Below are 27,130 nucleotides of genomic sequence, written 5' to 3'. Positions count from 1 at the left end.
GATTGAGGTATGGGCTTTGACTAGGCCATTCCAAGACATTTAAATGTTTCCCCTTAAACCACTTGAGTGTTGCTTTAGCAGTATGCTTATGGTCATTGTCCTGCTGGAAGGTGAACCTCCGTCCAAGTCTCAAATCTCTGGAAGACTGAAACAGGTTTCCTTAAGAATTTCCCTGTATTTAGCGCCATCCATCACTCCTTCAATTCTGACCAGTTTCCCAGTCCCTGCCGATGAAAAACATCCCCACAGTATGATGCTGCCACCACCATGCTTCACTGTGAGGATGGTGTTCTCGGGGTGATGAGAGGTGTTGGGTTTGCACCAGACATAGCGTTTTCCTTGATGGCCAAAAAGCTCAATTTGAGTCTCATCTGACCAGAGTACCTTCTTCCATATGTTTGGGGAGTCTCCTACATACCTTTTGGCGAACACCAAACATGTTTGCTTATTTTTTTCTTTAAGCAATTAATTTTTTCTGCCCACTCTTCCGTAAAGCCCAGCTCTGTGGAGTGTACGGCTTAAAGTGGTCCTATGGACAGATACTCCAATCTCCACTGTGGAGCTTCGCAGCTCCTTCAGGGTTATATTTGGTCTCTTTGTTGCCTCTCTGCTTAATGCCCTCCTTGCCTGGTCCGTGAGTTTTGGTTGGCGGCCCTCTCTTGGCAGGTTTGTTGTGGTACCATATTCTTTCAATTTCTTAATCATGTATTTAATGGTGCTCCGTGGGATGTTCAAAGTTTCAGATATTTTTTTATAACCCAACCATGATCTGTACTTCTCCACAACTTTGTCCCTGACCTGTTTGGAGAGCTCCTTGGTCTGCATGGTGCCGCTTGCTTGGTGGTGCCCCTTACTTAGTGCTGTTGCAGACTCTGGGGCCTTTCAGAACAGGTGCATATATACTGAGATCATGTGACACTTAGATTGCACACAGGTGGACTTTATTTAACTAATTATGTGACTTCTGAAGGTAATTGGTTGCACCATATCTTATTTAGGGGCTTCATAGCAAATTTGGTGAATACATATGCACGCACCACTTTTCCGTTATGAATTCTTTTGAATTTTTTGAAACAAGTAATTTTTTTCATTTCACTTCACCAATTTGGACTATTTTGTGTATGTCCATTACATGAAATCCAAATAAAAATAGGAAAAACGCCAAGGGGGATGAATACTTTTGCAAGGCACTGTACATTCTTTGGCCGAAATGAATTATATTATTTATACACATTCAGGATAACTTACATGGCTTACAATTACACTTCAGACCACTGTATCATAACCCAAAGGGAACTTGAAGCATGAGTCAGGTTCATCAGTTGATGTACCCACCAATGGCGAATCACAGATGCAAAAACAGACATTTTGCTCGTCGCTCACATTGGGGTCATGGCATTACATCATGCATTATCTCTGACCCTCGTGTGACATTACCCTTGTTTCTCTCTCATCCCTCCAGGTTCCTATATGCTGGTGAACTCTTCCCAGCATGCTGCAGGGCATCGCGCCCAGCTCCTGCTGCAGACGCTGAGTGAAAACGACACACACTGCGTCCAGTTCAGCTACTTCCTGTACAGCCGAGATGGCCACAGTCCAGGGGCACTGCGGGCGTATGTTCGGGTCAACGGCGGCCCGCTGGGTAGCCCAGTATGGAACATGTCGGGGTCCCACGGACGACAGTGGCACCAAGTGGAGCTGGCTGTCAGCACCTTCTGGCCCAATGAGTACCAGGTAAATCCCTCCCAGTGGCATCACTTCACTGCTACTTTCAGTCGTTACACAGCATGCCTCACTTTTCCCACCACTTCAGCTATACATAATAGTGGCTAAAATCTAACAGGCTCATACTGATCCCATTGATTTAATGTAGGATGTTAATGCAGTCCGTATAAGGTTTTATTTAAGGCCCAGTGAAGGTGTTAGGTATTAAGACAAATATACAGCATAATGGTAACCAGCCAATAGCTGAGCCTGATCATCCAGGACTGTGTGTGTTAACTCTACTGTTCTCCAAAAGTGAGATACTGTACGCCACCGGGAGACCTTGTTGTTAATAACATGCAAAGCTCAGTTTAATTATCATTGCTCCCTTGGTAAATCTAGGTTAGCGCTAAAAGGGCATAACTGGTTTCTATGTGGCCAGGCTTGTTACAGTTTAACCTACTGAGACTGTCTCTGCTAACTGTACATCAGCCATTGGACTACACAACACAACTTCACTACCTCAGTGGCAGGTCATTACCCACTCAGACCCAAATTGATTGGCAGCCACTGTGGGTACCCGGGTGCTTTCTATTGGCCTTCCAATGGCGCGACCGGGCCATAAATTAAATTAATATTTTCTGCAAACTCTGCGGAGCTGTCAAAAAACAATTAAGTTGAGTAGTGTGCGTTTTTTTGAGAACTGTCAATCCCTTCGACTTAATTAACTTCCATGTGATTCTGCAGGATCTGACCCTCAAGTGTAAATAATAGTCCAGCTTTGTACAAACAGGAGCCAAAGGTAGGATGACACTGTGGAACTATCACTACACGGCCTGACAATGAGGGGTATTTAAGCTTGACACACACACACACAAACACAACACAACACAACACACACACAACACACAAAGTTGTCAATGCGTGTGGGTGGGCAGGGGGCCAGGAGAAAAATGACCTCGATAATGCCTGACGTGTGCAAAGCGCTGACGAGCTCGCTCTTTCTCTCAACTTTATATTTGCTCGGGAGTCATCTCAGTAAATATATCACTACATGAGAGGATTACAAGCTCTGCCCAATCAATGGCATTGCCAATCACACCACCCTCAGACCAGCTCTCACATCAATGTTCTCTTTAGCAGAACAATTCATCAATTCAGTTTAACGACCAATACTGTGGCCATGGGCAGTTTCCTATAGTAGAAAAACTAGGGATAAACGGCATTCCTCTGGCTTATTTTTTATGTGTCTTCTTTTGGCTTGCTTTCCATCACTCCTCTTCCTTCTAATTCTAACTCTGTGTCCTCCTTCTCTCTACCCTCTGTCTTGGTACATGCTGCTTCACAGCTTCTTAAGCAGCCCAGTGATGGCTCATGTGTGAGTCAGCATTACACCAGGGCTACCGAGGAGAGGCATCACTTTGGAGAAGGAGGGAATAATGGGCAGATAAGGAGTAGATGAGTCTGAAGACAGGCCAATGGTTGCAGCAACACACTTGACCATTCTTGGAAAATACAGCCTGTTAAGAAACTGTTTGAACTGTAGGCTGCGATCATCCATCTCAAAATGAAGATACTGTGATGTTATGTATCCAGAATAATCAATCTTCTAGTTTCTGGCAAATTTTTGAAACCTTTTGGAGTATAGGGAAATGAATGAACTGACCATGGCAAGTATAGTGTAGCAGCAGTGAAGAAAATACATATTATCTGTCTAATATGGTGTTTCCGCTTTTGAGTCCCTTCTCTGCAAAATATAACAATGGCCCCTTTCTGTGGTTACATCAGCAGTCATGCCGATGAAAACGGATAAATAAACAACGCTGGAGAGAGTCAAGCGGAGTGGAGTTGAACATGACTCGATCTGACCCGGCATATCTCTCTCTCTCTCTCTCTCTCTCTCTCTCTCTCTCTCTCTCTCTCTCTCTCTCTCTCTCTCTGTCTCTCTCTCTCTCTCTCTCTCTCTCTCTGTCTCTCTCTCTCTGTCTCTCTCTCTCTGTCTCTCTCTCTCTCTCTCTCTCTCTCTCTCTCTCTCTCTCTCTCTCTCTCTCTCTCTCTCTCTCTCTCTCTCTCTCTCTCTCTCTCTCTCTCTCTCTCTCTCTCTCCACCAAGGAGCTCTTAGCTTTAAAGCATGTTAGCTGCAACCCGTGTGACTTTAAATATTACAGTTTTTCTCGATTGCTAAAACACTAAACCCTATTGTCTGAACCAAATGCTCAGTTGCCTGAACCCACTGATTGAATCAATCACTCTTTTGGCAAAACCATAAGCACTTTTCACCTGTTTAGACATAACTTGCCAACACATTTTCATTGTGATGCACCCGTGCTGCATAATGGTGAGCACAGGTGACAAAAGTCAAACACAATTAGAGCACAGGTGTCACCACTTGAACACAACAACTCAAAATTGATCACACTTGTGGCTAATGATGTGAGGGAACATATACAGTAAGCCAGTTCAGAGAGCACTGGTTTGTGAGGCCCTACAATGGATAGAAATCTGAGAGGAAGAGTTCGTGTGAGAGGAGGTCGAGGTGGTCGAGGTGGTCAGCGAAGACAAAGAACAGTAATATCTGATGAAATCAGAGCTACTGTGATTGACCATGTTCTTGTCCATGGTATGAGCATGAGGGAGGCTGGACAAAGGGTACAACCAAACATCAGTAGATTCACTGTGTCCACCATAATCCGAAGATTTAGAGAAGAGAACAGGTAATTACCTTTTTTTGACATTATAGTACAGTATGTAAATGTTGACAGCAATTACTGTATGACATACTATATACTGTACCACAGTAAGTAAGTAAGTAAATATATGTTTCAGTACATCACTGTACCAATGTACTGTAGTATTGTAATGGAGGGTTGGTCTAACTGTTTGTAGGCCTAGTATTCCATGTATATTTTTTGTAACTCCATGTTCTCTTTTTGTAGAATTGAAAGACTGCCACATGGGGGTGGGAGGACAGGTATGTTCTCCCCACACCAAGATACCCTAATTGTTGATATGGTCCGTGAGAACAATGCCATTAAACTGAGCGAAATTCAGCAGAAGATCATTGAGGACCATTTAAATTTTGAGGGTATCAACAGTGTCAGCCTCTCTACTGTTGATCGTGTCCTCAAGCGCAACAGACTGCGCATGAAACAGCTATACAGAGTGCCCTTTGATCGCAACTCAGACAGAGTCAAAGAGCAAAGATTCCAGTATGTACAGGTTGGCATATATCCAGACACATTCAATGTTGATTACTCTAAGTAGTGATTTACTGTAGTGGCCTAAATCACTTTTTCCGTATCACTTACAAAACTATATCTATTTCTACAGAGGGTTTTTCAACTGGATGCAATGGAAAGACCCCATCAATACATCTACATGGATGAAGCTGGGTTTAATCTCACCAAAAGGAGAAGGAGAGGCCGTAATGTGATTGGCCATCGGGCCATTGTTGGTGTTCCTGGGCAGCGTGGTGGCAATGTCACATTATGTGCTGCCATCAGCAATCATGGGGTTGTCCACCATCATGCCAACCTGGGGCCCTACAACACTCATCAGCTCCTCATTTTCCTCAATCACATGCGAGATGCTTTGTTAGGGCAGCAGGATGAGCATCCCATCTATGTTGTTGTTTGGGACAATGTGAGTTTTCACAGAGCCCTCCAGGTTAGAGAGTGGTACAATATGAACCAAGGTTTTATCAATATTTGCCTTCCACCGTACTCCCCTTTCCTAAACCCCATTGAGGAATTATTCTCCTCATGGCGGTGGAAGGTATATGAACGCCAACCTTACACCAGGGTAAATCTCCTGCAAGCCATGGGACTTGCCTGTGGTGACATAGGTGTGGAGGCATGCCAAGCCTGGATGTCAGGGTTTTTTTCCCCCATTGCCTGGCCAGACAAAATGTGGCCTGTGATGTGGATGAAGTCCTGTGGCCTGACCCAGTACGGAGACATGATGCTGTGGCTGAGTAATGCACTTATTTGTATATTTTTGTACTATATTTTTACATGGGCTTACTGTACACAAGTGGCAAACGCATAAGATTTCTGTTTGTTTTTACAAGTGCTACATGTAAATTTACATTTACATTACATTTAAGTCATTTAGCAGACGCTCTTATCCAGAGCGACTTACAGTTAGTGAATAATTTTTTTTTTTTTTTATACTGGCCCCCCGTGGGAATCGAACCCACAACCCCGGCGTTGCAAACGCCATGCTCTATCAACTGAGCTACATCCCTGCCGGTCATTCCCTCCCCTACCCTGGACGACGCTGGGCCAATTGTGCGCCGCCCATGAGTCTCCCGGTCGCGGCCGGCTGCGACAGAGCCTGGATTCGAACCAGGATCTCTAGTGGCACAGTTAGCACTGCAATGCAGTGCCTTAGACCACTGCGCCACTCAGGAGACAATGCACAAGATTTCTGTTTTGTCTTTTTGTACAAGTGCTAAATGCACAGTTTTTTTTTGTTTTGCAACATGCATTTAGCCTACAGTGAACAATAAACATTTATTTCTCCAGCTTCATGTCCTGAGCATTGTGTTTTCTATTTTTCTACGTAGTGTTTAGTGACTGTTCAGTAGTGTTTTTTATTTTGATTGACTCGGGGCACGATTTGACAACATAGCTCAGTTTTGAGCACAGATTGAACTGTTTTGAGGTGAAAGTTTGGTTTTGCAAGAAGAGTCTGAGGTTTTGTGAATGTAGCTTGAAAATTGGGTTTTGTGTTCACAGTTAAGAGAAAAGGAGAGCAGCTTTCAAGAAATGTGTCTTAGCAATCGAGAAAAACTGTAAAGGACTTTGGTTAGAGGAGCCCTGCAGCAAGCTTAATGGAATCTCTTTGGATTTGAAGTGATAGGTCATCAGATAGTCAGGGGCTACTCTTGAAGAACAGATGGAAAGAATAATATTCCTGTGTCATCATGCCAGTAAACCCAATGCACAGTAAATTGACCGTATTATAAACCTATAAAGTCTTAAAATATCACTGCCTTAAATCTTTCAAGGCGTTCCTAGATTTACTTTCCCTTCGATGCTGATATCACAACACTGTAGTTGATTTAAAATCATCTTTGTAATGAATGGATTAAATACATTAAAATATCTTCCCAGTAACTTTCTTACAATTACATATTCTCAGGGGCTGTTGATTTAATCATGGTCCTTGAACGTAGGAGGATAGAGCTGTTTTATAGCACACATTCTCAATGTTTATGTCTGTAACATAAAACATTGTCTAAAGTGTGGAATGAAATGACAAATTAAAAATTCTGCTTCATTCTCTGTAAATCAACAGAGCCAACTATAGTAGATTAACATACTCAAAAGCCGCATAAATTATCTCGTATCATTAGTCAGCCTAGTGATCTATCTGCAATACGATTCCCTCCACGTTTTCCTCTTCCTTGTTCACAACTTTGAAGTCTTCATGTTTCTATCTAGTGTACATCTCGCCATTTTTATTGTTGCCTAACCTGAGACAACAACACAGTGTTGGTTTTGATAAGATTAAGCTTCGATATTCATATCACTCTGGTGACAGGTGCTATGCTACTTCACTTCCTCCTATTGCTGTTGTGTCCCCTAACATCAAGAGAGGGTTGGGTGGGGCAAGTGGAAAATGGAAGAGAGAGAGAGTGAGATCACTTTGGAATATATTTGATTTGAGATCTTTCCCATCTGCCGTGCTCAGCCATATATTTCTCCCCCTTATTGGTGGAGGTGTCTGCGATAGCTGGAACCTTGTTATCAAATATTAAAGATGTTATCGGGTACACCAAGAATGCCAACTAGATCTGGAGCTGTGGTCTCCCCCATCTCCTTCTCTCTCTTTACTATTTTTCCTTTCTCTCCCCTGGTGTGTTTTCTCTCACTGTGCTCCTCCTCGTCTTCTTTTTCAGTGTGACAAATACTGTTTCAAGTTGCAGACCTTTTCTGACAGCCTGGTCTCATAGACTAGACGTAACAAACATATCAAATTAGTATGATATGTGACTAGTTTCAGGAAACTAGGTGTATGTCGCGCGTCACTACTTCACAGGAGAGCCATTTGAATGTAAACGTTGTTTTAAAATCAAAATGCGTTTTCTGGCAGAAATGCCTTCCGGAACATGTAACAAACATGTTTGCCATCTGTAAGTACGAATAAAATTGTTAAATTACGAGCCTAGTTGGTTTAGCCATGGAAAAAGACAGGAACCTTCCCGCTAGCCATGATTGGCTGAGATAATGGATGGGCTGAACATGCCGAGAGAGTGTTGGTCTCCACTTTCTGGAGGACTGAGTTTTGAAATCAGTGGAAGGCCCGGTGGAATTAGAGTATGATAGCTAAGGAGATGGAGAAAATTCTGGCCTTGATTGGAAATATGCAGAGGGAGTCAAAAGAGAGCACACAGAAGTCTGTATAAAACACCTGTCTCAGGGTTACAATCTTCAAACTAAGGGCAACCATGGCATTCGTGACAGAGAGGGAGAAACATCCATCCATGTATACGGGTAAGATAGTCTAGCTAGCTACATTTTCAGATATTACACGTTTCTAATTTTGTCAGAAAGTTGTTTTCATTTCAAGTTAAAGGTAGCTAGCTAACGTTAGCTGGCTGGTTCACTAGCTAACGTTACGTGTATGATCTGTGTAGTAATATTATTCCTATCTCAGAGTTATAGCCTAATGTTAGCTAGCTAACATTGAACCGGGTTGGTTAGCTACCTGTAGATTCATGCAGGGTAGTAACGTTATGAGTTAGGATTATGGTTCATTGTTTAGCTAACTAGCTACATGTCTGAACAAAAGACTCCACTATGCAAGTAACCATTTCAATAGAATGTTCAAATCAAATCAAATCTAATTTTATTGGCCACATTACAGTGAAATGCTTACTTACAGCCCTTAACCAACAGTGCATTTATTTTTAACAAAAAAGTAAAAATAAAACAACAACAAAAAAAGTGTTGAGAAAAAAAGAGCAGAAGTCAAATAAAATAACAGTAGGGAGGCTATATATACAGGGGGGTACCGGTGCAGAGTCAATGTGCGGGGGCACCGGCTAGTTGAGGTAGTTGAAGTAATGTTCATGATGTCACTGCGACAACTGTCGATAGACGTAGCTGGTAAATTCGCTCTGGCTATCTACTCCGATTTCAAAGCACTCTCGTCTGAGTGTGCCAGAGCGCAGAATAACTGACAAATGTATGAACGCTCAACACCCGTTGAATATGGCCGGTGTCAGGAAACGTTGGCAAAAAAGTGTAATTAAATTGCTGCCAGCAGCACGTTTACAGTCCTAACCAGCTCTGCTAGGGTGAGTAAAATGGTCAGAGTGAGCTGTTCTCTCATATGTCTGGAAGTAGCTAGCAAGCTAGCCAACGTTAGCCAGTTAGCTTGGGAGCTTGACTGCTGTTGTTAGGTCAGAACGCTCGGATCAACCCTACTCCTCAGCCAGAGTGTCCAGTGTGCGCTCTGAACGCTCCGAGAGTGAAGCGCTCTGAATTTACGAGTTTACAAACGCCCAGGGCGCACTCTGGCACTCCAGATTGAATTTACGAATACACCCGTAGTATAAACTAGCCTTTAGTCTTGAAATCTTTGGTTGTTTAGAACATGGCCTTATATGTGAATCCTTAAAGAGATGGGTGGGGCTAAGGCTTAAGAGGGTGTGAACAATGCTGAATGGGTGTAGACAAAGAAGAGCTCTCCAGTAGGTTTACCAAAACATTCAAGGGCCATTTCCTCAAAGGTGAGGTTACGAGTTTATCAAATTACTTTCCCATTGTTCCTCAACTGTAGTGTATGATATACCATTTTCTAGCTCTGAGTCTCTACTTTTATCCAATGTAAAAAACATACGACCGAATCGAGCCGGTCGGTCACATATGTTACGTTTGGTATGGTTACATAAGACAAAGTTATTTAAGGAAAATACGAAGGTAGGGTGGTTGGTCGGGGTTTAGTTTATTAGGATCCCCATTAGCTACTGCAAATGCAGCAGCTACTCTTCCTGGGGTCCACATAAAACGTACAAATACATGACAAAGTACAGAACAGTAATAGACAAGAACAACATAAGATATTACATTAAATGTAAAATAATAAATACAAATATAATAAGAACAATTACAGCTGTGAGTATTTCTGGGTAAGTCTCTAAGAGCTTTCCACACCTGGATTGTGCAACGTTTGCCCATTTTTTTTTTCAAAATAACTAAGCTCTGTCAAATTGGTTGTTGATCATTGCTACACAACCATTTTCAGGTCTTGCCATATATTTTCAAGTAGATTTAAGTCAAAACTGTAAGTCGGCCAACTCAATGTCTTCTTGGTAAGTAACTCCAGTGTAGATTTGGCCTTGTGTTTTAGGTTATTGTCCTGCTGAAAGGTGAATCCTCTAGGATTTTGCCTATGCTTTCTTCTACTCTGTCTTTTTTATCCTGAAAAACGACCCAGTCCTTAACGATTACAAGCATACCTATAAGATGATACTGCCACCACTATGCTTGAAAATATGGAGAGTGGTACTCCGTAATGTGTTGTATTGGATTTGCCCCAAACATAACACTTCGTAGTCAGGACCAAAAGTTAATTGCTTAGCCACATTTTTTTTGCAGTATTATTTTAGTGCCTGGTTGCAGACAGGATGCATGTTTTGGAATATTTCTATTCTGTACAGTCTTCCTTCTTTTCACTCTATCAATTAGGTTAATATTGTGGAGTAACAATAAAGTTGTTGATCCATCCTCAGTTTTCTCCTATCACAGCCATTAAACTGTTTAAAGTCACCATTGGCTTCATGATGAAATCCCTGAGCGGTTTCCTTCCTCTCCGGCAACTAAGTTAGGAAGGACTCCTGTATCTTTGTAGTGACTGGGTGTACTAATTCACCATCCAAAGTGTAATTAATAACTTCTCAATGCTCAAAGGGATATTTAATGTCTGCTTTTTTTTTTTTACCCATCTACCCATAGGTGTCCTTCTTTGCGAGGCATTGGAAAACCTCACTGGTCTTTGTGGTTGAATCTGTGTTTGAAATTCACTGCTCAACTGAGGAATATTACAGATACAGTAATTGTATGTGTGGGGTACAGAGATGAGGTAGTCATTCAGAAATCATGTTAAACACTATAATTGCACACAGAGTGAGTCCATGCAATTCAGAAAGTATTCAGACCCCTTGCATTTTTCCACATTTTGTTACGTTACAGCTTTATTCTAAAATGTATTAAATAAAAAAATGTCCTCATCAATCTGCACACAATACCCCATAATGACAAAGTGAAAATAGGTTTTTAGAAATTTCTGCAAATGTATAATTTTTTTTAACAGAAATACCTTATTTACATATCTGCATTGCTATGAGACTCGACATTTAGCTCAAGTGCATCCTGTTTCCATTGGTCATCCTTGATGTGTTTCTACAACTTGATTGGAGTCCACCTGTGGTAAATTCAATTGATTGTAAATAATTTGGAAAGGCACATACCTGTCTATATAAGGTCCCACAGTTGACAGTGCATGTCAGAGCAAAAACCAAGCCATGAGGTCAAAGGAATTGTCCGTAGAGTTCTGAGACAGGATTGTGTCGAGGCAGTGATCTTGGGAAGGGTACCAAACACTTTCTGCAGCATTGAAGGTCCCCAAGAACACAGTGGCCTCCATCACTCTTAAATGGAATAAGTTTGGAACCACCAAGACTTCCTAGAGCTGGCCGCCTGGACATACTGAGAAATCGGAGGAGAAGGGCCTTGGTCAGGGAGGTGACCAAGAAGCCGATGGTCACTCTGACAGAGTTCCAGAGTTCCTCTGTGGAGATGGGAGAACCTTCCAGAAGGACAATCGTCTCTGCAGCACTCCACCAATCAGGCCTTTATGGTAGAGTGGCCAGATAAAAGGCACAAGACAGTCCGCTTGGAGTTTGCCAAAAGGCACCTAAAGGACTCTCAGACCATGAGAAACAAGATTCTCTGGTCTGATGAAACCAAGATTGAACTCTTTGGCCTGCATGCCAAGCGTCACGTCTGGAGGAAACCTGGCACCATCCCTACGGTGAAGCATGGTAGTGGCAGCATCATGCTGTGGGGATGTTTTTCAGCGGCAGGTACTGGGAGACTAGTCAGTATCGAGGGAAAGATGAACAGAGTAAAGTACAGAGAGATCTTTGATGAAAACCTGCTCCAAAGTGCTCAGGACCTCAGACTGGGGGGGAAGGTTCACCTTCCAACAGGACAACAACCCTAAGCACACAGCCAAGACAACGCAGGAGTGGCTTCGGGACAAGTCTGTGAATGTCCTTGAGTGGCCCAGCCAGAGCCCAGACTTGAACCCTATCGAACATCTCTGGAGAGACCTGAAAATAGCTGTGCAGTGTCGCTCCCCATCCAACCTGACAGAGCTTGAGAGGATCTGCAGAGAAGAATGGGAGAAACTCCCCAAATACAGGTGTGCCAGGCTGGTAGCGTCATACCCAGGAAGACTCGAGGCTGTAATCGCTGCCAAGGTGCTTCAACAAAGTACTGAGTAAAGGGTCTGAATACTTACGTAAATATAGTACATGTCTAAAATGTTAAGCCTTCCCCTAACCTTAACCCTTTAACCTAACCCTAACCTTAACCCTAACCTTAACCCCTAGCCTAGCTAATGTTAGCCACCTTGCCACCTAGCTAATGTTAGCCACAACAAATTGGAATTTGTAACATATCATACGTTTCAAAAATGTGTAACATATTGTACAAATTGCAATTCATAACATATTGTGCGGATTGCATTTCATAACATATCATACAATTGTAATTTGTAACATATCATATGAAATGGATGATGGACATCCACATATGAATACATATCATACTAATTGGAGTGTCCCGTTTCTTTCTTTTTCACCCCGAGACTGAGTCCTGTAGTCTGTACTTCTGTAGGTTAACAATTAAGAAAGATACAGTGGAAGTTTCTGCAAAAGGTCTTTATAAACAAAAAGAGTGTGATTAATCGATCTTCGAGACTGCCTGTCTGTTTGTCTGTCTGTCTTAAGTTTAACCAGGGACTGTAGATCTCTTGCCCTCTCCTTCTCTATGTCTGCCCCTCTCTCATGGAAAGACACATATATTTCCTTAGGCAACCTGGGCAGATGTACCTTACCATGTGACATTTAATCTGTGAGTATTTAAGGAGCAATTATCTTTCCCTGACTGGGTCTAATGGTGAGTGCAAGGCCTTGGCATCTTAATGCCAGCTCCCGACCAAAAAGGAAGGGGTGGAGGCTGGTATTTTTATAGTTCCAAATAAATTGTCTCTTGATTTGTATATATTACAACTGCTTCTAAAAGTCGGGCATTCCAGCGTTATTTAATGCACTCTTTTTATTTCAGTCATAAATCACTGCATGCCCAGAAATATATTTTCCCAAAAAAATGTTTTTCTCAAAGTAAAGCAACCTCTGATTATACTAAACTATGCACATATGTAAAGTTTAATTGGTAAAGTGGTCCTCAGTAAAAACTATAGACTGTTGTTTATTGAAACAAATGTTTTGAATGTCTCCCTCTTTATATAACCTGCAGCCCTAATGGCCGAGACAATTAAAGATTAGCCTGTAGTCAATCTCTCATTGAGTGCTTTAGCTCGGCAGAGAATAATTGCACCTTTGATTGAACTGTGAAGGTATTTCTAAGTTGTCTACCATAAAGTCTGATCCCTCTGCTTCTGATTTATTTCAACCTTCCCTCCCAAAAGGGAGGGACTCCCGAGTGGCGCAGAAATGCCTTCACAGTTCAATCAAAGGTGCAATTATTCTCTGCCGAATATACAGTGGGGAAAAAAAGTATTTAGTCAGCCACCAATTGTGCAAGTTCTCCCACTTAAAAAGATGAGAGAGGCCTGTAATTTTCATCATAGGTACACGTCAACTATGACAGACAAAATGAGAAAAAAAAATCCAGAAAATCACATTGTAGGATTTTTTATGAATTTATTTGCAAATTATGGTGGAAAATAAGTATTTGGTCAATAACAAAAGTTTCTCAATACTTTGTTATATACCCTTTGTTGGCAATGACACAGGTCAAACTTTTTCTGTAAGTCTTCACAAGGTTTTCACACACTGTTGCTGGTATTTTGGCCCATTCCTCCATGCAGATCTCCTCTAGAGCAGTGATGTTTTGGGGCTGTCGCTGGGCAACACAGACTTTCAACTCCCTCCAAAGATTTTCTATGGTGTTGAGATCAGGAGACTGGCTAGGCCACTCCAGGACCTTGAAATGCTTCTTACGAAGCCACTCCTTCATTGCCCGGGCGGTGTGTTTGGGATCATTGTCATGCTGAAAGACCCAGCCACGTTTCATCTTCAAAAAGTTCTATTTTGGTTTCATCTGACCATATGACATTCTCCCAATCCTCTTCTGGATCATCCAAATGCACTCTAGCAAACTTCAGACAGGCCTGGACATTTACTGGCTTAAGCAGGCGGACACGTCTTGCACTGCAGGATTTGAGTCCCTGGCGGCGTAGTGTGTTACTGATGGTAGGCTTTGTTACTTTGGTCCCAGCTCTCTGCAGGTCATTCACTAGGTCCCCCCGTGTGGTTCTGGGATTTTTGCTCACCGTTCTTGTGATCATTTTGACCCTACGGGGTGAGATCTTGCGTGGAGCCCCAGATCGAGGGAGATTATCAGTGGTCTTGTATGTCTTCCATTTCCTAATAATTGCTCCCACAGTTGATTTCTTCAAACCAAGCTGCTTACCTATTGCAGATTCAGTCTTCCCAGCCTGGTGCAGGTCTACAATTTTGTTTCTGGTGTCCTTTGTCAGCTCTTTGATCTTGGCCACAGTGGAGTTTGGAGTGTGACTGTTTGAGGTTGTGGACAGGTGTCTTTTAAACTGATAACAAGTTCAAACAGATGCCATTAATACAGGTAACGAGTGGAGGACAGAGGAGCCTCTTAAAGAAGAAGTTACAGGTCTGTGAGAGCCAGAAATCTTGCTTGTTTGTAGGTGACCAAATACTTATTTTCCACCATAATTTGCAAATAAATTCATAAAAAATCCTACAATGTGATTTTCTGAATTTTTTTTCCTCAATTTGTCTTTCATAGTTGACGTGTACCTATGATGAAAATTACAGGCCTCTCTCATCTTTTTAAGTGGGAGAACTTGCACAAATAGTGGCTGACTAAATACTTTTTTGCCCCACTGTATATTCAGTAGGTTGATGACACTACACGACTGTTTACAAATGCTCTGTAGCTCTGTTGGAATTACTTTTGTGGATAACTTTGACACCTTTTAGAGGATGGGGTCCATCCAAATCATCTTGGTTTCTGGACCCTGTCCTTGCATTTCAAGAATGTGCTGAGACAGTGATTTATCGACACCCAAATCCCGTTTAGGTAATCCCAACCATAAATGATCAGCAATATCATCATACTGCTGGCCCGCAACAGGTAACCATCATTGACTGTTGTTCTAGCCCAAGTCCTCGCTCGAGGCATATGCCCAATGGTACAGTTCTAGACAATCTATGCCAATTCAAGATCGCTCTATGGTATTTTCAACTGAGCATAGTATGCTTGTATTAGAAACTCTGTCTGATCTGAAATCCCGCAGCATTGGACTGATTCATGTAAATGCCAGAAGTTTGATCTCGAAAATTGTCTATTATAACTCTGGTCTCTCAAACCAACGTGGACATTCTGGTAATATCTGAAACTTGGCTAAATAAGACTGTGCCGAATACTGATGTGTCTCCTGACTGGTTATAATGTTTTTAGATCTGACAGAGTTGGCAGAGGTGTCTCCATATTTACAAAGGACAACTTAAATGTTTCTGTATCTCTCACTACCTCTCGTCCCTAAGCAACTTCAATGTCTAGTCCTTAATGGGTGCATTGGTAATAATGCCCTCCCTGTGCTCTTAGCCGATTGTCTGACTTGCTATCTAACTATGCTAAATCAGGGTGATCTTAATCTGGATTGGTTGATGCCAGCTTCTTATAGGCTGAAAGATATGTGCATTAAATCTAACTCCGCTGATAACTGAACCAACCACCCCAACTTTAAACACCCTGAAAAATCTACCCTTTTAGATATTATTTTGACAAATGCCCCTCATAAGTATACAGCCAATGGATTTTTTTGACCATTGTCCAATTCCCTGCATAAGAGATGCAAAGCTACCTAAATATCACTCTCGCATTATTACAAAGATAAATTATAGGAATTTCAATTGAGCAACAATTCAAGACAAAGGAGATGATTGTGGACTATAGAAAAAGGAGGGCCGAACATGCCCCCATTCACATCGACGGGGCTGTAGTGGAGCGGATCGAGAGTTTCAAGTTCCTTGGGGTCCACATCACCAACAAACTATCATGGTCCAAACACACCAAGAAAGTCGTGAAGAGGGCACGACAACACCTTTTCCCCGTCAGGAGACGGAAAAGATTTGGCATGGGTCCCCAGATCCTCAAAAAGTTATACAGCTGCACCATTGAGAGCATCCTGACTGGTTGCATCACTGCATGGTATGGCAACTGCTCGGCATCTGACCGTAAGGCGCTACAAAGGGTAGTGTGTACAGCCCAGTACATCACTGGGGCAAAGCTTCCTGCCATCCAGGACCTATATACTAGGCGGTGTCAGAGGAAGGCCCAAAAAATTGTCAAAGACTCCAGTCACCCAAGTCATAGACTGTTCTCTCTGCTACCGCACGGCAAGTGGTACCGGAGTGCCAAGTCTATGTCCAAAAGGCTCCTTAACAGCTTCTACCCCCAAGCCATAAGACTGACTGCTTTGTTTTTACACTGCTGCTACTCGCTGTTTATTATCTATGCATAGTCAATTTACCCCTGCCTACATGTACAAATTACCTCGACTAACCTGTACCCCCGCACATTGACTCGGTACCGTCTTGTTTTTTAAATTATTTTTATTTTCTATTTTCTTAAAACTGCATTGTTGGTTAAGAGCTTGTAAGTAAGCATTTCACGATAAGGTCTACACCTGTTGTATTTGGCGCATGTGACAAATACAATTTGATTTGATTAGATTCTTGTCTGATCTGGGATTGTGTGAATGGGGGGTTTTGTCAGATATCTTTATTTGTAAACTTATACAGGGCTCTCTTGTAAAATAATTGTATCTCAATTTGACTCCCTGTTTAAATAAAGGTTAATAAACTCTGACTTGGATCAGGCCCTAAATTGTTTTACTTCTTTGTTCATCTCTATTGCAAATAAGCATGCACTGTTCAAGAAACTAAGGGTAAAGGATAGAGCTAATCCCTGGTTCTCACATGAACTATCAGAGAAACTTCAGGAGATAAATTTAGGCTGACTAATTCTACGTCTGACAAGCAGTCCTTCAGACGCTTGCGAAATAGATGTCTATCCCTGATTAGAAAACCAAAATCAACATAGTTCTTGGACCGTGTATCTGAGAATGGTGGGAATCCAGCTGCCTTCTGGAAGGTAGTCAAAAACAAAACCCTCCACCCCCTCATTACCACAGCAGGTTATGAGAGCCTCTGGTCCCATAACAGATATGATGGACATTTGTGGTGCTTTTAATAACCACTTTGCGTCAGCGGGCCACCTATTTTATAAAATAGCTTCTAAAAACTCTGATTCCAGTAGAGGGAGTCCTTTACTCACCTCGAGCCAGGTTGCAGAGAATGTTACATTCCCAGATACACATTCCTCATTTTCATTTCAACCATTTGATGTCTGTGTTGTACTAAGTGCCTTATTGAAGATCAATCCCTTTTTGCTGCAGCTTTCTGCCTCACTAATTGCAGAATCATTAACCTATATTTTATTTTACTTGAGAATTGTTTCTGGGGTTATCCCTAAGATCTGGAAAACGGCATACAAAAGCGGAGATCCTTTTGACTTGGATAACTACCGTCCAATTTCCAAACTATCTTGCCTTGCCAAAGAGTCTCTGGCCAACTGTCATCTTAGAATTTTTTTTACTTCTAATTTTATTCTTAATGAGCACCAATCTGGTATTAGAACTGGACATAGCACTGGTTCAGTGGTTACACTTGTCTTAAATGATGTGCTATATTGTTTAGACCATAGAAATAATTGTGCTGCCTTATTTATTTACCTTTCGAAGGCGTTTGATACGGTTGACCATTTCTTACTTGTTCAAAGGTTGTCTGAAATAGGCCTAGATCAGGCATCTTGCAATTGGTTCAAGAACTACAGTGCCTTGCAAAAGTATTCATCCCCCTTGGTGTTTTTCCTATTTTGTTTTTTTGCATTACAACCTGTAATTGAAATTGAGTTTTATTTGGATTTCATGTAATGGACATACACAAAATAGTCAAAATTGGTGAAGTGAAAAGTTTCAAAATAATCTAAAAAATGAATAACGGAAAAGTGGTGCGTGCATATGTATTCACCCCCTTTGATATGAAGCCCCTAAACGAGATCTGGTGCAATCAATTACCTTCAGAAGTCACATAATTAGTTAAATAAAGTCCACCTGTGTGCAATCTAAGTGTCACATGATCTGTCACATGATCTCAGTATATATACACCTGCTCTGAAAGGCCCCAGAGTCTGCAACACGCTAAGTAAGGGGTACCACCAAGCAAGTGGCACCATGAAGACCAAGGAGCTCTCCAAACAGGTCAGGGACAAAGTTGTGGAGAAGTACAGATCAGGGTTGGGTTATAAAATTATATCCGAAACTTTGAACATCCCACGGAGCACCATTAATCCATTATTAAAATTTTTAAAGAATATGGCACCACAACAAACCTGTCAAGAGAGGGCTGCCCACTAAAACACACGGACCAGGCAAGGAGTGCATTAATCAGAGAGGCAACAAAGAGACCAAAGATAACCCTGAAGGAGCTGCAAAGCTCCACAGCGGAGATTGGAGTATCTGTCCATAGGACCACTTTAAGCCGTACACCCTCAGAGCTGGGCTTTACGGAAGAGTGGCCAGAAAAAAAGCCATTGTTTAAAGAAAAAAATAAGCAAACACGGCATATGGGAGACTCCCCAAACATATACAGTGGGGAGAACAAGTATTTGATACACTGCCAATTTTGCAGGTTTTCCTACTTACAAAGCATGTAGAGGTCTGTAATTTTTATCATAGGTACACTTCAACTGTAAGAGACTGAATCTAAAACAAAAATCCAGAAAATCACATTGTATGAATTTGCATTTTATTGCATGACATAAGTATTTGATCACCTACCAACCAGTAAGAATTCCGGCTCTCACAGACCTGTTAGTTTTTCTTTAAGAAGCCCTCCTGTTCTCCACTCATTACCTGTATTAACTGCACCTGTTTGAACCCGTTACCTGTATAAAATACACCTGTCCACACACTCAATCAAACAGACTCCAACCTCTCCACAATGGCCAAAACCAGAGAGCTGTGTAAGGACATCAGGGATAAAATTGTAGACCTGCACAAGGCTGGGATGAGTTACAGGACAATAGGCAAGCAGCTTGGTGAGAAGGCAACAACTGTTTGCGCAATAATTAGAAAATTGAAGAAGTTCAAGATGACGGTCAATCACCCTCGGTCTGGGGCTCCATTCAAGATCTCACCTCGTGGGGCATCAATGATCATGAGGAAGTTGAGGGATCAGCCCAGAACTACACAGCAGGACCTGGTCAATGACCTGAAGAGAGCTGGGACCACAGTCTCAAAGAAAACCATTAGTAACACACTACGCCGTCATGGATTAAAATCCTGCAGCGCACGCAAGGTCCCCCTGCTCAAGCCAGCGCATGTCCAGGCCCGTCTGAAGTTTGCCAATGACCATCTGCATGATCCAGAGGAGGAATGGGAGAAGGTCAGGTGGTCTGATGAGACTTGAGCTTTTTGGTCTAAACTCCACTCGCTGTGTTTGGAGGAAGAAGAAGGATGAGTACAACCCCAAGAACACCATCCCAAACCATGAAGCATGGAGGTGGAAACATCATTATTTGAGGATGCTTTTCTGCAAAGGGGACAGGATGACTGCACCGTATTGAGGGGAGGATGGATGGGGCCATGTATCGCGAGATCTTGGCCAACAACCTCCTTCCCTCAGTAAGAGAATTGAAGATGGGTCGTGGCTGGGTCTTCCAGCATGACAACGACCCGAAACACACAGCCAGGGCAACTAAGGAGTGGCTCTGTAAGACTAATCTCTAGGTCCTGGAGTGGCCTAGCCAGTCTCCAGACCTGAACCCAATAGAAAATCTTTGGAGGGAGCTGAAAGTCCGTATTGCCCAGCGACAGCCCTGAAAATTGAAGGATCTGTAGAAGGTCTGTATGGAGGTGTGGACCAAAATCCCTGCTGCAGTGTGTGCAAAACTGGTCAAGACCTACAGGAAATGTATGATCTCTGTAATTGCAAACAAATGTTTCTGTACCAAATATTAAGTTCTGCTTTTCTGATGTATCAAATACTTATGTCATGCAATAAAATGCAAATTAATTGCTTAAAAATCATACAATGTGATTTTCTGGATTTTTGTTTTAGGTTCCGTCTCTCACAGTTGAAGTGTACCTATGATAAAAATTACAGACCTCTACATGCTTTGTAAGTAGGAAAACCTGCAAAATCGACAGTGTATCAAATACTTGTTCTCCCCACTGTAGAAGAAGGTACTCTGGTCAGATGAGACTAAAATTGAGCTTTTTGGCCATCAAGGAAAACGCTATGTCTGGCGCAAACCCAACACCTCTCATCACCCTGAGAACACCATCCCCACAGTGAAGCATGGTGGTGGCAGCATCATGCTGTGGGGATGCTTTTCATCGGCAGGGACTGGGTAACTGGTCAGAATTGAAGGAATGATGGATGGCGCTAAATACAGGGAAATTGTTGAGGGAAACCTGTTTCAGTCTTCCAGAGATTTGAGACTGGGACGGAAGTTCACCTTCCAGCAGGACAATGATCCTAAGCATATTGCTAAAGCAACACTTGAGTGGTTTAAGGGGAAACATTTAAATGTCTTGGAATGGCCTAGTCAAAGCCCAGACCTCAATCCAATTGAGAATCTGTGGTATGACATAAAGATTGCTGTACACCAGCGGAACCCATCCAACTTGAAGGAGCTGGAGGAGTTTTGCCTTGAACAATGGGCTAAAATCCCAGTGGCTAGATGTGCCAAGCTTATAGAGACATACCCCAAGAGACTTGCAGCTGTAATTGCTGCAAAAGGTGGCTCTATAAAGTATTGACTTTGGGGGGGTGAATAGTTATGCACTCAAGTTTTCTGGTTTTTTGTCTTATTTCTTGTTTGTTTCACACAAAAACATTTTTTTTGCAGCTTCTAAAGGGTAGGCATGTTGTGTAAATCAAATGATACAAACCCCCCAACATTTTAATTCCAATTTGTAAGGCAACAAAATTGGAAAAATGCCAAGGGGGGTGAATACTTTCACAAGCTACTGTATCTAACTGACAGGATACAATGTGTGCTTACTGACGGAATTAAATCTAGTTTCCTCAATATCACGAAAGGTGTGCCGCAACAGTCGATTTTGGGCCCTGTTCTCTTCACTATTTATCTAAATAATCTACACGGATGATACAGTTATTTACTCCTGTCCACCCTCAGTACAGCAGGCCATTCATGACCTTCAGCATGGTTTTGACTCAATTTAAAAATTGCTTACTGATCTTAAACTAGTGCTAAATGCTAATAAAACCAATTTTATGTTGTTCTCTAGGTCTCGTAATATTGACCCTCATGACCTCCATATTTGCACATTGAAAAGAGCCCAAATTGAGCAACTTCCCCATTTTAAGTCTTGGGTATTTGGATTGATGATAAACTCTCTTTTACAACATACATTGAAAAACTGACAAAAAAGCTATGAATTAAGATTGGTTTATTTTATAGAAATAAATCCTGCCTCACTTTGGAAAGTAGAAAGAAGATTGCTCAAGCAACGCTTCTCCCAGCACTTGATTATGGTGATATAATCTACATGCATGCGGCAGCCTCTGTTTTAAAACCTTTAGATTCAGTCTATCAGTCAGCACTGCGTTTTATCACTGGGGACAATTTTCATACACACCAGTGCATTTTTTGTATAGTTCTGTTGGCTGGGAGTCTCTGACTACAAGAAGGTTCCAGCATTGGCTGCTTTTTGTATATAAAGTGGTTCTTCAGATACTCCCCCACTACCTCAGCTCACGTATTAATTGGAGATCCAGCAATTTTCAGATCTGCTCTTTGGACTTTTAGTTTTTATGCCCCCAGCTCATGGAATAGCCTTCAGGACACCTTGAAATTAGACACTCTGGTCTCCATTGGACAGTTTAGATCGAGTTTAAGGGACGTGATAGGTTTTGTTTTGATTAATCTTGTTGTATTTATTTTATTGTATTTATATTATTATCTTACATTGTGTGTATTAAATTGTGTATGTTCATTTTCACAGGGCTCCCTTGTAAATGAGACCATGGTCTCAATATTGTAAAAAATTTAATAAAAAGTGAGGTATATACTGCATATAGCATACTGTATGTGATAAATATTACCCCACTACAAGACAGACAGACAGACGCACGCAATCACGCACACACACACACCTTCACGGTATGGCGCACAAGCCAGCAGTCTGGAAAAGGGAAAATTAGAATGAAAACAGCAAATGTTAATGTAATCCTCCCCTCCAAAGCACTGCAACGTCTTCCATCTCAGGTTCCAGCTCCGTCCAGGAAGGAAGAGCACAGTCGACTCCAATAGAGCTAGGGCACAGCAGCTAGCCAGACAGCCAGAGCAGGGTCACTTTCCAGCGGAATCAGCCCCAGCCTGTCCCCCTCTCCTCTGCCCACCTCTCCTCTGCCCCCCTGCCTGCCTGACCCCCTGGCTTCCATACTGTCTGGAGTTCAGCTGACCCCAATCTGAAATCTCCCATCCAGGTCCCCCATGCACGTGTGTATGCCCCACAGGTCACAGCAGGCCAGGGCTGTTGTCACGACAGTTGTTTGTGAAACCAGAGCTCGCTCTCAAGCCCAATGAGTAGTAGTACATCTCTAAGCCGCCCACTGACTAAGAAAATATGGTGTTTTGGGCAGAGGTTGCTAAAGCAAGATTTTAGAGCTGCATCCGAATCCAGTCTAGGAGATTAACATCATGTATCATAGACTTGTGGTGAACAACAAACTGGGCACTTGGCACTTGGCATTAGGGCCCTATCTTACAGTAACATGATCTTCCATAAATTCCCAAAGACGATAAGCCTGCCTGACCTCAATACCCTTGAACAAGGGGATAAGATAGAGTTGTTGCTGTGTAGACATTCAAATGTTGGACTGACATGTACATTACAAACGGTAAAGGTACTAATAATAATAATTGGTCATTTAGCAGACGCTCTTATCCAGAGCGACTTACAGGAGCAATTAGGGTTAAGTGCCTTGCTCAAGGGCACATCGACAGATTTTTCACCTAGTCGGCTCGGGGATTAGAACCAGCGACCTTTCGGTTACTGGCACAACGCTCTAAACCACTAAGCTACCTGACACCCTGGTGGGAGTTCAAGTTACTTTATGTATGCCAAACTGAATAAAGGCTTCTGTCCGGCAGTTATTGTAATAGAGTGGCCCGGGTATAAGTCAGGGCTGCACATCGATCATATACAGTGGGGAAAAAAGTATTTAGTCAGCCACCAATTGTGCAAGTTCTCCCACTTAAAAAGATGAGAGAGGCCTGTAATTTTCATCATAGGTACACGTCAACTATGACAGACAAAATGAGAAAAAAAAAATCCTGAAAATCACATTGTAGGATTTTTTATGAATTTATTTGCAAATTATGGTGGAAAATAAGTATTTGGTCAATAACAAAAGTTTCTCAATACTTTGTTATATACCCTTTGTTGGCAAGGACACCGGTCAAATGTTTTCTGTAAGTCTTCACAAGGTTTTCACACACTGTTGCTGGTATTTTGGCCCATTCCACCATGCAGATCTCCTCTAGAGCAGTGATGTTTTGGGGCTGTCGCTAGGCAACACAGACTTTCAACTCCCTCCAAAGATTTTCTATGGGGTTGAGATCTGGAGACTGGCTAGGCCACTCCAGGACCTTGAAATGCTTCTTACGAAGCCACTCCTTCATTGCCCGGGCAGTGTGTTTGGGATCATTGTCATGCTGAAAGACCCAGCCACGTTTCATCTTCAATGCCCTTGCTGATGGAAGGAGGTTTTCACTCAAAATCTCACGATACATGGCCCCATTCATTCTTTCCTTTACACAGATCAGTCATCCTGGTCCCTTGGCAGAAAAACAGCCCCAAAGCATGATGTTTCCACCCCCATGCTTCATAGTAGGTATGGTGTTCTTTGGATGCAACTCAGCATTCTTTGTCCTCCAAACACGACGAGTTGAGTTTTTACCAAAAAGTTATATTTTGGTTTCATCTGACCATATGACATTCTCCCAATCCTCTTCTGGATCATCCAAATGCACTCTAGCAAACTTCAGACGGGCCTGGACATGTACTGGCTTAAGCAGGGGGACACGTCTGGCACTGCAGGATTTGAGTCCCTGGCAGCGTAGTGTATTACTGATGGTAGGCTTTGTTACTTTGGTCCCAGCTCTCTGCAGATCATTCACTAGGTCCCCCCGTGTGGTTCTGGGATTTTAGGCTCACCGTTCTTGTGATCATTTTGACCCCATGGGGTGAGATCTTGCGTGGAGCCCCAGATCGAGGGAGATTATCAGTGGTCTTGTATGTCTTCCATTTCCTAATAATTGCTCCCACAGTTGATTTCTTCAAACCAAGCTGCTTACCTATTGCAGATTCAGTCTTCCCAGCCTGGTGCGGGTCTACAATTTTGTTTCTGGTGTCCTTTGACAGCTCTTTGGTCTTGGCCATAGTGGAGTTTGGAGTGTGACTGTTTGAGGCTGTGGACAGGTGTATTTTATACTGATAACAAGTTCAAACATGTGCCATTAATACAGGTAACGAGTGGAGGACAGAGGAGCCTCTTAAAGAAGAAGTTACAGGTCTGTGAGAGCCAGAAATCTTGCTTGTTTGTAGGTGACCAAATACTTATTTTCCACCATAATTTGCAAATAAATTCATAAAAAATCCTACAATGTGATTTTCTGGAGAAAAAAAATCTCAATTTGTCTGTCATAGTTGACGTGTACCTATGATGAAAATTACAGGCCTCTCTCATCTTTTTAAGTGGGAGAACTTGCACAATTGGTGGCTGACTAAATACTTTTTTCCCCCACTGTATGTGGGCAGGCTACCCTCGATGCTGGGAAAACAAACCTTGCCCCTGTGTCTAATAACTGTCTCACTATTACTGGGGGCAGTGATTTGATATTGATTGGATTTCACTGTAGCCCACAGACCTCCAACTTATTGTACCACAGGATGGGTACGAAAGCCACCTGTCCCCAGAGGCTCATGACCCTTTCCTTGCTGTATTATCTGCTGTTATAGCTTTAGAGCTGCCTGTGTCTAGAATGCTGAATGGGGCCCTGTGTCAGGCAGCACATTGCGCCTCCCGATAAAGCCATTATTTCCCCAAGTCCTCAGGGGCTTGTAGAGAACTATATAACTATCCATCTATTCCTCTCTCTCTCTCTCTCTCTCTCTCTCTCTCTCTCTCTCTCTCTCTCTCTCTCTCTCTCTCTCTCTCTCTCTCTCTCTCTCTCTCTCTCTCTCTCTCTCTCTCTATTCAATTCAAATTGCTTTATTGACATGACGTCACAATGTACATATTGCCAAAACATACTTTGGAAATTAAGTGATTAATTTACAATATTAAAATCATTACAATAATAATAATCAGGATTGTCAACAGGACAATCAGTAACAACAATAATTAAGGGTAAAAATAACCATACAATGGACAATAATAATGGCATAGAGGACATGTGCAGGTTGGCTGGTCTGTCAGACACTGTCCCTCATCTTATGACAGGCAGCAATGTAGTGCACTGCCAACCCACAGCTCTCTGCGTCCTCCCCCTTGAATAATGGTTTCAAATTTGGGGAAATGACACTCATTGTTTTATATTTTTTACATTTTGTCGGGAAATGCAGCTCTGTATCGGGTTCTGCTGTGATTGCACAGCCTCTACAGGAAGCCAGGTTTTCCTGTGTCTACCCTTTTTCAATGGTAAGGCTGTGCTCACTGAGCCTGTACTTTGTCAAGGTTTTTCTAAGGTTTTGATCAGTAACCATGGTCAAATAGTTTGCCATGGTGTACTGTCAATTTAGGGTCAGATTGCTTTGTGCTTGTGTTTGTTTCCCAATAGGTAATGTAGTTTTGTTTTGACTGTGTTGTAATTTGGTTTATTCTGATTGATTGGATGTTCTGGTCCTGAGGTGTTAGTAGAACAGGTCTGTGAACTCAGGATCAGCTGGATGAGGTGATTTTTTTTCTTTGCTCAGCAGGGCTTGGTAAACTTAATTATATTGGCCTAATTCTCCCCTGCATGCATTGTTTGTAGTTTTCCTCTGGACATGTAGAGCAATCTTACAGAACTCTGCAGGGTTTCAATGTGGTGTATGTCCCATTGAGTGAATCTTGTTTTGCAAGTGGGACCCCACACCTGTCTGCAATAAAGTGCAATTGGTTCAATGACATATTCAATTAATTTGAGCAATTTTTCAGACGTATTTGAATTTGAATTTGTTTTTTAATGGCGTAGAATGCCCTGCGTGCTTTCTCTTTCAGTTCATTCACTGCCTCATTTACTGTAGGTGTCCAGTTGAGCTTATTTTTAAACCTAAGTAATTGTAATGTGTGCAATACTCTATATATTTTGTACCAATTGAGAACATTGGTCTAATTCCCTGAGATCTGGATCTTCTCTGGAAAATAATTATTTTGGGGTTTACTGGCAGGGTCCAGATCTGGCAGTACTTTTCTTGCAGGTCCAGGCTCTGATGTAGGCCATGTGTTGTGGGTGACAGCAGGCACAGGTCATCTGCGAAGAGCAGCTATTTAACCTCTGAATTGTGGAGACTAATACCAGGGACTGAGGATTTTTCTAGAATAGTGGCCAATTCATTGATGTAAATATTGAAGTGCCAGGCTGATATTTGCAACCCTAGCAAAGGCCCCGGCCCTGGTTAAAGAATTATGTCATTTTCTTGCCAATTTTGATGCCGCACGTATTGCCAGTATTGATTTAATTATGTCATATGTTTTACCCCCATACCACTTTCAATAACATTGTAGAACAGTACTGTATGCCAAATAAAATCAAATGCTTTTTGGAAGCATAAATGTTAGTCTTATTTTGGTGGACATGTTTATCTATCAGGGTGTGCAGGGTCTAAATATGATCGGTTGTGCGATGTTTTGGTATATGTCCAAATTGGATTTTACTCAAGACATTGTGCTTTTAAGGAAGTTTAGAACTCTTACATGTACACTGAGTATACAAAACATGAAGGACACCTGCTATTTCCATGACATAGACTGAACAGGTGA

At 42.2% G+C, this 27,130-nt stretch overlaps 1 protein-coding gene across 1 annotated transcript in view; it reads left to right on the top strand.

The window, feature by feature from the left end:
* Positions 1–27,130, top strand: part of LOC311140713 (receptor-type tyrosine-protein phosphatase U) — a gene marked incomplete at its 3' end in the record, with an annotated part of 426,520 nt that overhangs the window by 233,878 nt on the left and 165,512 nt on the right. Inside the window, exon 3 of the mRNA XM_084175898.1 lies at positions 1,463–1,734. Coding sequence (XP_084032024.1) covers positions 1,463–1,734 — 272 coding nt within the window. The remainder of the gene's footprint in view (positions 1–1,462; positions 1,735–27,130) is intronic.

This window comes from Coregonus lavaretus, assembly GCF_964263955.1.
Source record: "Coregonus lavaretus genome assembly, chromosome: 13".
Classification (NCBI taxonomy): domain Eukaryota; kingdom Metazoa; phylum Chordata; class Actinopteri; order Salmoniformes; family Salmonidae; genus Coregonus; species Coregonus lavaretus.
This window is presented reverse-complemented; position numbering and strand designations above follow the sequence as displayed.